The following is a 12,604-nucleotide window of genomic DNA, read 5'->3' on the forward strand; positions in this document are numbered from 1 at the left end:
TCGACATAACAGCCCTGCCCCAGTTGGCAAGGCGCACAGGACGCAGGAGATATGCTGAGATCAATTCACAACAAAGTAGATCACAAAACCTGGAACCTGCCGCATCCCTCCAACCCTTGTGTTCATCTTATCTAGTGCGCGCTCATGGTCCTTTTTAAATGGAATCTCCGGTCAGAAATAACCGCAGAATCGCCCGCAATCACTACAGCGTCCGGAGAGGAGACCGTGTCTCACAAATACCTGGGAACTCGGCTGACATGCTTCGATCGGACAGTGTTTACTCTAACTCCCTCCATTCAAGGCTGGTGCGCTCCGAGAATAGCCGCTGCTTGGACAGTGGGTGCTTAAAACGCCGGGTTGCGTGGAAGGAAGTGACATGCCACCTTCCACTCACTACACACACTTGGAGAGATTAGCGCGCAGGCGGCAGTAATCTGTTTTCAGGACCATGGCCAGAGGCACTTTTTGACCATGAATCCTGTCGAAAGTTGCCCACAGCGCGCTGTCAACCTTTTGGGACACCGGGGAGTGTGAAGAAGTTCGTTTGGACGTTGAGGAATGTGGCAAAGTTGGACTGAAAATGTTTGCCCGGTTGATTTTATGTAAAGACACCTGAGGTAAATTAAATCCGCGAACAATCGGTGTCATTGACGATAGGTTCACAGGAAACTGTGGATTAAGAGGTCTGGTTACCCAGTAAAAAAAGAAAATAATAGTGCTAATAATTTTTATGTGAACACGAAGCGGAGGGAGCACACGAGAAGGTTGTGCGCTCAGACGGGAGCGCGCAAAGACTGCACACTGGTCCGGTCCTGGAGTCGTGAGGATGGAGATCCGGCCGGACAGGTTTAAGGCCGTGGCAGCCAAGACTCTCGGGAAAATATACGGGTATGTAAACTCCCTGCAACTGGGAAACAACACAGATTTTAATGTCACAAAGAAAGTTTACTAATCTGCACTTATTCGCGGGATCTGCGGGAGAGTCATTACCTAATGTTTCTGAAACATGATCTAATAAGTATCTTGAGGGGATAAGAGAAGAACAGAAGATCAGGGTGTCCAGGGTCCCGGAAAACCTGGCACATCTGTCTCTATAGCAAACACGAATCTAACTCGTGACAAATGCCAAGGGCATTCACAGTGGATCCATTTAGAAAGCATTGCTGGACATAATATGTGAATATCAAAAGCTGAAAGTATTTTCTGTGAGCGCACGGACGCTCTGGAGCCTTGCAAAGTCTCTTTCACACGCAGTGCTAAATAAATTATCCCTCTTCGCTTCCGAGGGACAAAAACAGAATTAAATTTCATTTTAGGCACAAACTGTTCCATCAGTGTAAAATGAAGCGCTGGATCGATAGCTGGGATCCATCTCTTCCTGGCTTCTCTGCAGTGATGTCACAATGTCAAATTACAGAAACGCCGTCACAGTTTATCCGCAGTTTGCTGACTGAGCAGCCGAGCTTCATGTTCACTTTACACCACGCACAAGTTGGATGTTTGGTGAAGGTGGGTCTTAAACCGCGCGTTTAGCGTAAAGCTAACCAGAGAGGCCTGCTATTCCGTCACATCTGTCAAAACCGGACAGCAATCTCGGGAAGACTTATCCTGTAACTCTAACAAAGGCTCCAACTTTTTCAAAACTAAAAATTTACATTTCCAACAGCAGAGCAACTTATTTGTGTTGGATCGAGCTCGGAACACGGCACCAAATCTGGCACTTTTCATCAAGTGGAATTGTGCGGCTTTTTTTTTTTTTGTAAACTTTTTATTCTCCTCTTAGTATCAAGTTGCTAAGATGCGTGACACACCGTAGAAATTGAATGTGTAAGGCGGTCATAAACCTGGCCAGTGATCTGAAAGCAAGGATGTATTGATGGACTCCCCTTTCTTTCTCTCGGGATTTGATGCACCGTCTAAACACTTAAATCCTCTCCAGAAATAGCCTCTCCCCGTCCAAGCTGTCGGCCCACGTAAATCCCTGCAGGCCGTACACCTTGGCCACTTCCCTCTCTCCTCTTAAGTAGCCCGATAGCTCGTCACCGTGTCCCTTCCCCCCCTTTTAAGGGCGTCTAGCATGCGGGATTAGGCCTCTCGGCCTGCGGCAGAGAGAGCGCAGCGGCCTGACATTTCCGCGGAGCGCACGTGCTCTCAGGTGCTCCCTTGGTACCTCGCCGCTGTGCGTAAAGCACCGGCTTGTTCTCCGGTCCTGCTCTCTGCACGCAACGTCCCTAACGGGCGCACGGAGGGAAGTGCAGACAAAAAGATGGCGGTGTATCTTCTTCTCGTTCCTCTCTCTTCCTAAACCAGCACACACGTCATAACATAACTTTACGCATCTGCCATTCATCCATTTAACTTCAAATACTGCGCGTATCTTTGCCTGAATAATCTGGTCTAGGTGAAGTTTAGCAATCAGCTCTGTAGCAGGACAGAATCCTACCTTCCAGTGCATGCTTTGCCACGATTGGTTTATCAGAGAAATGAAAATGTTCTTTTTATTTTTCAGATTATGTGCCCCAAAAAAAAATCTACAGTGGATATCTAACATTTACTAGACAGTTCATGGAGTTCTTGTAAAGCTTTCCAAGCTCTCCAGCAATCAGTTATTTGATTCTCTCTTATCCAATCAATGATTCCAAGCTGATGACTAAACTCTGAACTGCCCTGACATTTGTCCTTGGTGTATGAATTAAGAGATTAACCCGGAGATAGGACCGGAGACAGGACCAGGTGTACTCCCCGAGCAGGGACGGGGATGCGAATTCAGCTTTCTTACATTTAATCAAGATTCAGAACTGTTTGCAGTTCAGTTAGATTTCTCTGCAGATTTGATCCAGCCAGACCTTTCACCACTGTTTGATTAGAGCAACTGGGAGAAGGTCATGTTGTTTGTAAGGATTACGACGGATTTACCTTAACTCGGGATCAGTCATGAAAAGTCACTGCAACATATCTGGTATATGATTAAAAAAAAAAAAAATATATATATATATATATATATATATATATATATGGGAAAACGGGTGTTTCATATTACAGAGAGCTCCGTGTGCACTAGATCTGAACGCCAGGGAAATAAATTGGTGTTAAGACAGAAACGCTGTGAATTGTGTGTGTGTGAGAGACTCTGCGTGAGTCTGGGGAGCTGAGTTAAAAGATGAGGAGGAGACAGGAAGAATGAAGAGTGGGGCCCGCCCAGACAAAAATAGTCCAAGAGAGCTGGAGATATTAATAATTTAACAGTGAGAATCATTAATACTTGATCAGTGTTGAAGATTGTTGGAAGCCCTGCTTACAGTAACTAACAGCGCACGGATGCTTCATTTCCCAGTTACTGTTGGAGGTTTTAAGTGAATCCTCTTGACAGTTTTGCTGGCAGGAAGACAAATGGTATTGCCGGAGTTCTTTTGTGACTTGATATGTTAGTGTTCGTTGTTATTTTTAAGTCTCCACGGGAAATAGACAGCTGTGTACATAGAGGCTTTGATGAGTGTCAACAAAACCAGAATAAAACCTTCTGAATTGTTTGATAGGCTCGGCCAGCACTGCAGAAGACACTTAATGCTTTTGACGATCTGAGCGTCTCTTCAGCGGCATCCAGCCTCTCTAGACTTAAAATTATCTTTGGTTTAATAAACACGTCCTACTTCCTGACTGGTAGACACCATTGTTATATTGTTGGGGTGAAGGAGCGTGTATTTCACTGAGGAACTGATGTATGTCAGATTTAATTTATTCATTTGATGCAAACATACGTTAACGGCTGCAGTACATAATGCATATAAGCTGTAATCCCTTTTCCTCACCCTTTCCTACCATGAAACATGCAAGGTGGTTACAGTTGGCGACTGTTAAAGGCTAAGAATTATAATATATATACAGATTACAGAACTTCACAGATCAGTCTCCGTGCCAGCGGGTTAACAAATGATGCCACGTTCTGTCCTGTTTCATGTTTCATATTACGTTAGAATCTGTAACTTGATCTGCAAAGCAAAGGACTGAAATCATTGAGTTAATGCAAAGGCGAACAAATATTGCACTGATCACATGAGGGATCTATGTAAGGAAATATTCTACAGTGCAAGCTGCCTTTAAATGTAAAAGAATATGTCTCATGTCGACTGAGGAGGAATAAATCTAAATTTAATTTGCCTGATCGTGATCTCTTACCCCAGACCATCCTACCAAATACATTTCAAGGGTTCCTTAGTGTCTGTGAAAGTCAATCGACTCAAATTTTGAGATACATTTTTGTGTTTTAGCTAAAACCTTTAAAAAAAATCTTCTGAATTGCAGCCTCTTGTTCGTTGCGAATGTCTTGACAATTTGGCCTTAAATTACATCTACCAGAGCCAAAAGTCATCAGGGGATCAGTTTTTAACTTTCACGTATATTACATTTGAGTGTAGTGTGTACAATAGTTTAAGCTGTAATTTATAGTTAAAGACCATCTGTGCTCCGTCAGCTGCACACACAGTGTTCCAGTCTGATCTCAGAACTCGGCATTGCTCATGTCATGTTTAATAAATGACTGCTGCGGTTAGATACATATTTGATGCTTGTTAGACCGGAGGCTGGCAGAGGTCACGGTTTCTCAGGGTTTCTCTGCGAGCCATGAAAGGAAGGCGAGCGCCAGCGCTTCACTCCGCTGTCGGCCAGTCCTGTCGGGAGGGGAACGTCCGCATCACAAGAAATACTCAATATATTAACACCTTGACAAGACGAGTCAAAGATCTTTTCGGCAAACATCAGTAATTCGAGGCTAACGGAGAAATGTGCTGACTGTGTCTTGTTAACTGGAGTTACCAGTCAAATTAACGCCGAGTGAGGATAGTCTGAACGTCAAGATTCCTGCTCTTTTATCCAGCTGAGCTGTCAGCCAGCAAGACCTTCACAGTGGGATCTGTTTTCAGCGTAGCAGCAAGAGGGTGGAAAACCTCTTGTCCACCTTCTCCACCCCCAACTGATTCCCCTCTGAAACATAATCCACAATGTAGAGAAAGCAAGTTAAACAAAAGCAGCGGTATTTCTTGTCACTTTAACTGTTTTACTGGAATGAAACCAAAGACTTTACCTTTTGGAGGATTTTCTGAAATGTAATTAATTGTAATTAAGCTGTGGCAGAACAGTGCAAATGTTCCTAGATAGCATTGAAACGTAACTGATATGTAGCACTGGCAATCACATTACAAGCTGAAGGATGTTTTTAATAAACCATATTCTCTAGTACTCCCTTTACAGACACTGTTAGTTCACGAATATCGGTGCCAAATGGGCCGACTTTAGTGCAGACCGCCCTGTACATGAATTCCCTCGCTCTCCCCAACAGAGCTCTTGAGAAGAAACAGGAGAATGGCGAGACCATCGAGCTGTCGGCGGAGGGCCGGCCGGAGCTGGTGGAGGAGAAGGAGATGCCCGTGGTGGACTGCACGTGCTTTGGCCTGCCCAGGCGTTACATCATCGCCATCCTCTCAGGCCTCGGATTCTGCATCTCCTTCGGTATCCGGTGCAACCTGGGTGTGGCCATCGTCAGCATGGTCAACAGCCACACCATCTACAGAGACAACAAGGAGGTCATAGTGGTGAGTGATGAAAGAAATGTAGCCTTCAATACCAGCAACGTACTGTGCCTCCAGAATATTAATGTTTTAGATACGTTTTGGGTTGACACATATGGCCATAAGTACGTGAAAACCTCTAACCTCTGCTGCACGCTCCATCAGGTCTCAGTAAAGTGTGACTGCACATTATCAGCACCCAGGATCAAGTCTTAAATGAATGCAGCTATTAATGTAAAGCCTTTCCAGTAGTAAAATGTCTGCTTGGAGAAAGGTGTATTCCAGTCAAGTGAAATCTTATTAGACTGCGGTGTGCCATGCTTGCAGCGTCTCATTGTATACTACACACCTTGGCGATGAAAACTGAAACTGGGAGGTCGAACTAAATTAGTTAAAGGACACATGTAGAAATACTTGTGACTGTTCAGTAGGTGTCACTGGAGGACCGTGTCTGTTCTTTCATCTTTTCATCTTGGCTGCTGGTTGTTCCACCTAATATAACGGCCAGCTTTGGTTATCATATGCTCCGTTAGATCTAACCCTGAGTTAATGGTGCTAAAAAAAGCTAATTCAAGTGCGGATTCATAAGTCTAAATTTTATATTGTCTGTCCCGGCAGAAAGCGCAGTTCGACTGGGATCCGGAAACGGTGGGAATGATCCACGGTTCATTCTTCTGGGGATACATAGTGACCCAAATACCCGGAGGGTTCATCTGCCAAAAGTTTGCAGCAAACAGGTCTGCTGGTCCACGCTTAGCACTGCTGTGTGCTGAACCGTGAACCATGTTAAATATATTAAGTAATAATTTCCTTTGTTTCATTTCTGCTTCAGAGTGTTCGGCTTTGCTATAGTGGCCACGTCTTGCTTGAACATGCTCATCCCCTCGGCAGCGCGGGTGCACTTTGGCTGTGTCATCATCGTCAGGGTGTTTCAGGGACTCGTCGAGGTGCGCCGTTAGAAGCGTTTCTGGTTACACGTTGTATCTGAAACTTTTTTATCGTGTTTTTAATCCCTATCTATAACCCCACACTCCACAGGGAGTTTCATACCCAGCCTGTCACGGTATCTGGGCGAAGTGGGCGCCGCCTCTTGAAAGAAGTCGTCTGGCCACGACGGCTTTCTGTGGTGAGCCCCTGATACCTGGAGCTATCTCCCTCTGCCCATAAGCAAAACGCTTTGGTTAAAAATGACTTTCACACAACCATTTTTAAGATGCGGTCGCTACTGATCTTTGCCATGCATGACTGTAGATAACGATGCTGCCAGTTTCACACATGACCTTTTGCTCGTCACATTTTTCACAAATGTTCCATGCTCTGTGATGATACGATGTGTCATCTAAATACATGCACATATAGCCCTAAACCAAATGCTTTTCTTTGTCAGGTTCTTACGCTGGTGCTGTTATTGCCATGCCGTTAGCTGGGATCCTTGTGCAGTACTCAGGATGGTCGTCTGTCTTCTACGTCTACGGTGGGTGACCTCTGACGCTCGGCCTCTACCTCAAAGCTTTCAGAGTTCATAACTGTCTGTTTTGAAATTTGTGTGCAAGGTTTTCATCTTAGAAAGAGGGACATTTTGTCTTGTGATGAGATATAGTTTACTGCTGATGGTTATAATGCAATGCTGCACAGCAACACAAAAAAGATGACATATACTGAAACTGCAAGTGCAAAAAAAAACACCCGAGCTAAGACCGTAAAAATAAATCTAAAAAAAGGACACATTTTGAATTCATACAATTTTCTGCCAAAGATAGTGGCAACATTTGTTCTTTTTAACCCCTCTTTCCGCCTGCACTGCTCTTTTTCTTGCACTCCAGGAACCTTTGGTATCATGTGGTACTGCTTCTGGATCCTGGTGTCGTATGAGAGTCCGGCAATCCACCCCACCATCACCGACGAGGAGAGGAAATATATTGAAGAGAGTATCGGCGAGTCGTCTCAGCAGTCAATAACGGTCAGAGCGTGCAACATCCAAAACATGACAAACTGTCTCGGTCCTGATCTGTCATTCACACATGCTTTAAACACTTTATTTCACTCAAAAATGAAATGGCTGTGAATGCATGACAGTATGAAATGTAGATTTTAATGTGAGTGGATGCCACATGTGAGGAGATGGTACATGAATATGAGCTGAGTCAGACACACCACACGGTCGCATTTAGGAGCGGCTAATTAGTGGTCACCACTTCTCTGCCTGCATTTAGGCTAAACTAACAGTTTAAAGTTCCACCCTAACCCTCCGCTTGCTCATCACACTTCTAGTTTCTCATGCTTCTAAGTTTTTGCTACAACCTCAATTAACTAATCGGCCATATAATCAAGTTAACTGTTTCCCATGCATGTTTTTGAGCATATCAGAACGACGACAGTGAAGTCTCTGAATTTGGTCGCTCTCCTCTTGCAGAAGTTCAACACGCCGTGGAGAGCCTTCTTCACCTCCATGCCGGTTTACGCCATCATAGTGGCCAATTTCTGCAGAAGCTGGACGTTCTACCTGCTCCTCATCAGCCAGCCTGCCTACTTTGAGGAGGTGTTTGGTTTCGAGATTAGCAAGGTGACTAAAAGCGAAACGTGTGCAGGGTTTTGGAGCCAAAGTTTTTGCTGTCCGTGTTTGGCTGGGCCTCCCCCGAGAGGCCTTAATACTCGCTGCATGAAATTACTCCTCCACCCTTCCTCTTTCTCCGATCTAGGTGGGCATTGTGTCTGCCCTGCCCCATCTGGTCATGACCATCATTGTGCCCATCGGTGGTCAGATCGCCGACTATCTGCGCTCTAACCAAATCATGTCGACCACCAACGTCAGGAAACTCATGAACTGCGGAGGTGAGACGAGGCCGCGGTGGAGGAACTGAAATGTGGTGGTGTACATGTGCACGCATTAGATCTGAAAAACAATGTTTGACCCGTATAATTAATCTGTTGACTCAGCCCATCAAACCCCAAAGAATGTTCAGCAATTTGGTGGCTAATTCTGTAGTGAGAAACCATGCACTGAAAAAGAAGTATGATGACTCACTTCTGTAAAGCGCAAGCTCTGCTTCTGTCCACTGAAACACAGCAATTGACACCAAACTGAAATGGAGAGCAATACATGTTGCTTAGCAACTTGAGATAACTGTCAAGTGCAGTTTCAGAAAAAGGCCGTTGTGGACAAAAATGGATTTCAGTTATATAAGCATTTACATTTAATGTTTTAGACTCAGTCTTGTTTACTGTGCCTTTCCCTGGCTTATCTCCATTAGGGTTTGGGATGGAGGCTACTCTGTTGCTGGTGGTCGGATTCTCACATACAAAAGGCATTGCCATTACCTTCCTGGTCCTGGCCGTGGGCTTCTCTGGTTTTGCAATATCAGGTGAAATATTCCTGAAATCATTGTGCTTTCAAATACTAATAGATTTATTAGTTAGTTAGTTTTTTTTTTGTATGGATATATAACAGTTTTTTGTTTACTCCTCATAAGGTTTCAATGTCAACCACCTGGACATTGCACCACGATATGCTAGTATCCTGATGGGTATTTCCAACGGTGTGGGCACGTTGTCTGGCATGGTTTGTCCTCTTATAGTTGGCGCCATGACGAAGCACAAGGTTAGAACCGGCTCTGAACATACATGTGATACAAATGCGTACGTGCAGTCAGAATCTAGTTGTCATCAAAAAAAATTTATGTTTTTCTGGTGATTTGGTGTGGCCAAAGAACATACAATATTTTTAGCCTCATATTCGCTATCAAAGACAACAGCAGAAGTGTTACTTCCTTCCTTTTAATTTTGTCATTTCCATACAAGGAGATGTTTATTTGAGTGGAAACATCAGTCTTGTGCACTGAAAGGTGTTTGAAGCAAATTAAGCAGTCCATGTGCAAAACTAGTAAATATTTTTCCCTCTTCAGTATATATCGATTCAAACAGAAGCTTAAAGTTTTTCATGTTCATAAGTTACACTAACTGTGACTCATCTTGTTCTCTGACAGACGCGTGAGGAGTGGCAGGGTGTGTTTCTCATTGCTTCGCTTGTTCATTATGGAGGTGTTATATTCTATGGTGCGTGTGTTTCCTACTCAACCAGAGAAATAACACATATGCAGCTGCCATTCTATTATTCTGAATGTAAACAAACAAATCACTAGAACATGTTCTGTTACTGATTCCTGTAATTAGCGATGTGTACGCTTCGTGTATGTGCCACAGGCCTCTTCGCATCTGGGGAGAAACAGGCTTGGGCCGAGCCAGAGCAGCTGAGCGACGAGAAGTGCGGCATCCTGGATGAGGACGAGCTCGCAAATGAGACGGAGGAGCTGTATCGCACAAGCGGAGGGGGAGGCTACGGAGCCATGAACCAGGGGTCAGACCCTAACGGGGGAGGCATGGGAGGAGGAGGAGGAGGAGGAGGAGGAGGAGGAGGCTGGGTGTCAGACTGGGACAAGACCGAGGAGTATGTGCAACCAGCTGGAACCAATAATTATCTTTATGGAGGAGAGGGTGACAGAGAGTTAACATAAAAGTAGCAGGTCGCCCGCACACAGTGAGGCAGAAACTGTAAAATTACACCTGGCGTGGAAAAACTTGCGGGATTAAAAAAAAAAAAAAAAAAAAAATGGAGCCTGCCCAGGGACTCATTTCAGCAAACCTCACTGTGTTATCACAACTGGACTGAAGAGACTGAACAGTGGGGGCGGAGACATTAGTAGATGTAAAGTGTGTGTTTGTGTGTGACTGCAGTTGTGTACCTTTGTGTGACAGACAGGTGTGTTTTAGGAATCGTCAGTCTGTTGGAGGAATGACATATGCCTGCGTATGCACGCGTGGATAGACAGCTAAGTCGTAAGGAAACACTGAAAATAACAGGGTTAGCAAACAGTGGGCAAGAAACTTATGCCATGTGCTGAAGAGCTGAGTGAAAGTGTGCAGCTGTGTGGACATTAGCCTCTGCCAAAGACTGTCGTGTGTGTATGTTTGTTTATTCTTCCGATTGTTCAGCTTATCATGTGTTTTCCTGTTTTTGTCAAATTCGTTCTAGGCCTGTGCCTGGAAAATTCTTGTCCTGATATCCAGGTCCCACTGAGTCTAAGCCGCCCCTAAACATCGTAAAAACAACACACGCATCGCCACTAACCCTAACCCGGTTATTTTTCAGTGTTTTCTTACAACCTATTTACTGTACAGCTGTCCATCCATGCATGCATCTACCGGCATACGAAACGTCTCCAACAAGCCTTGTTGGACGAAGGCTGCGCTTTAGGTCTAGTGTGGCTCTCGTTGGTGTTTCTTCATTGTAATCATTGTAGACGTTTCTCTATTAACTGACTTTATTTGTATGTCTCTCACATCATATTTGAATCACTCAAGATTACACACTTCTAAGCACATGCTGACAATGGAATTCTCTCGTTAGGTGGCTAAACACTGAGCTTGTCGAAATGGCTTTAAATTTGTGAAACGGGAAGGTTTTCGTGATCTGACGTCATTATTGTCCTTAATCTGCACACCTTCAAGAAGAAGCATGTTGCTTGTGCCAATACAACAAAATATTTTGTTCTGTAGTATTGGTGTACATGATAATCGAACACCTGCAAACGTTACTGTACGCAACTTTCTGTGAAGTCGAACTAGCCCACGTTGACGTTTTTAAATGCAATTTTATTTCCTGGAGAAAAAAAAATGCTTTATGAACAGTACATGGCCTCTAACCTGTCTGCCTGCTGACAAACCGAGGGTTAAAAAGGCCTCGGGTTCCTCGGAGGGGCGTTATTGTCCAGCAAAATAACATTCACCTTGAAAATAGTTTATTAGTTTAGAAATCTTTTTTTCAAAATCAAATGTACTACATGCTTCATTATTGTTATTCTGTTATGGAACTTTGGAAAAGCAGTTTGCTCTCACTGTAAAAACTGTGAAGTCTCTACAAAAACCACTGAGCCTAGTGACGTAGCATTCTCATTTAAAGGCTAACTTTTGATGCCCTTTGATTCATTTTAAAGTGTTTTAAAACGACGGTTTGCTAAATGATGGATAAACTGTCCAATTAAAACTGACATCAGTTAAAATATATATATATATAAAAAAAAAGTAACAGCAGACAATGAAACGATGACATTTCCCTGTAAATGAGCAACTTACTCTACTTTTGTTATTAGATGTTGTCATGTATCTAGTTATCACAGAAATGAAATGAAAAAAACAAACGAGTCCCTGTATTAGGTCACGGGATTTCATCGAGTGGAGTTCACTCATAGACTGGATGTAAAATGTTAGGATTTTTACAGGTTTTTGTCTTTTTTCATTAAACCACTGTTAAATGTTTTGTTCTGGGTTGTAAACTTAAAACTGAATGTGTAAAAAAAAAAAAAAAATCCTGTACATGTGGACATATTGTATAATAAAACCTAGAGGTGAATATTCCCGCACCATTATTAGAGGTAATTTGGCAGTTTAATGCCATTTCTGTGCCATTTTAATGTTTTGTCTCGCTGTACCTCTGCTCCATGAATCAGCCGCTAATAACGTCGGTCTAAACCCCCTCTCCCCGTATGGGTTCATGTTACTCCTAATGCTGTTCTCCTCTCCCCGACACCGTATTGATCACGAGCCAAAGTATAAGGAGCAACAGTAAAAATAGATTTCGATGGCACCAGAACGAGGGGCGAGAGGCTCAGGGATTCACTCTCACCGCTCTCCTCTGGTCGCTCAAATCAACGGGGTTATCCCGCATCCATCTGCCGGGGAGAGGGAAAAGATGGGCGGGGAGGAGCGCTAGAACCCCATCGATACATGATAATCCTGCAACTCTACCTCCCTCGGTTCGTTTGCTCCTTTGCGTGGCATTAAGTTGCAAGGAGTGCAGAGGCGAAGGACGCAGCAAAGAATGGGGGAAGGAGACAAGTGGTGAGATTACAACAAACTATCAGTCCCTTCTGCAATGAATCAAATATCCAGTGGTGTGCACAGATGTATTACCTCACAATTTCCTTAAACAAATAGGAATGAGTGGAAAATACTCTTTGAACACAATATGTTACTAGTACATGGTC

The 12,604-nt window shown here is 43.9% G+C and overlaps 1 protein-coding gene across 1 annotated transcript; it reads left to right on the top strand.

Moving 5' to 3' along the window:
* The first annotated feature begins 178 nt into the window (after nt 1-178).
* Nucleotides 179-11,972, top strand: LOC125023031 (vesicular glutamate transporter 1-like). The gene is made up of 13 exons (XM_047610099.1): nt 179-888; nt 5,336-5,588; nt 6,183-6,301; nt 6,397-6,511; nt 6,603-6,690; nt 6,952-7,038; nt 7,388-7,524; nt 7,978-8,127; nt 8,264-8,396; nt 8,816-8,926; nt 9,035-9,162; nt 9,548-9,617; nt 9,765-11,972. Exons 1-13 carry the CDS (start codon nt 827-829, stop codon nt 10,073-10,075), a joined length of 1,764 nt encoding a protein of 587 aa, XP_047466055.1. The 5' UTR covers nt 179-826; the 3' UTR covers nt 10,076-11,972.
* Nucleotides 11,973-12,604: the final 632 nt, after the last annotated feature.

The sequence above is a fragment of the Mugil cephalus genome, chromosome 16 (genome assembly GCF_022458985.1).
Source record: "Mugil cephalus isolate CIBA_MC_2020 chromosome 16, CIBA_Mcephalus_1.1, whole genome shotgun sequence".
In the NCBI taxonomy this organism is placed as follows: Eukaryota; Metazoa; Chordata; class Actinopteri; order Mugiliformes; family Mugilidae; genus Mugil; species Mugil cephalus.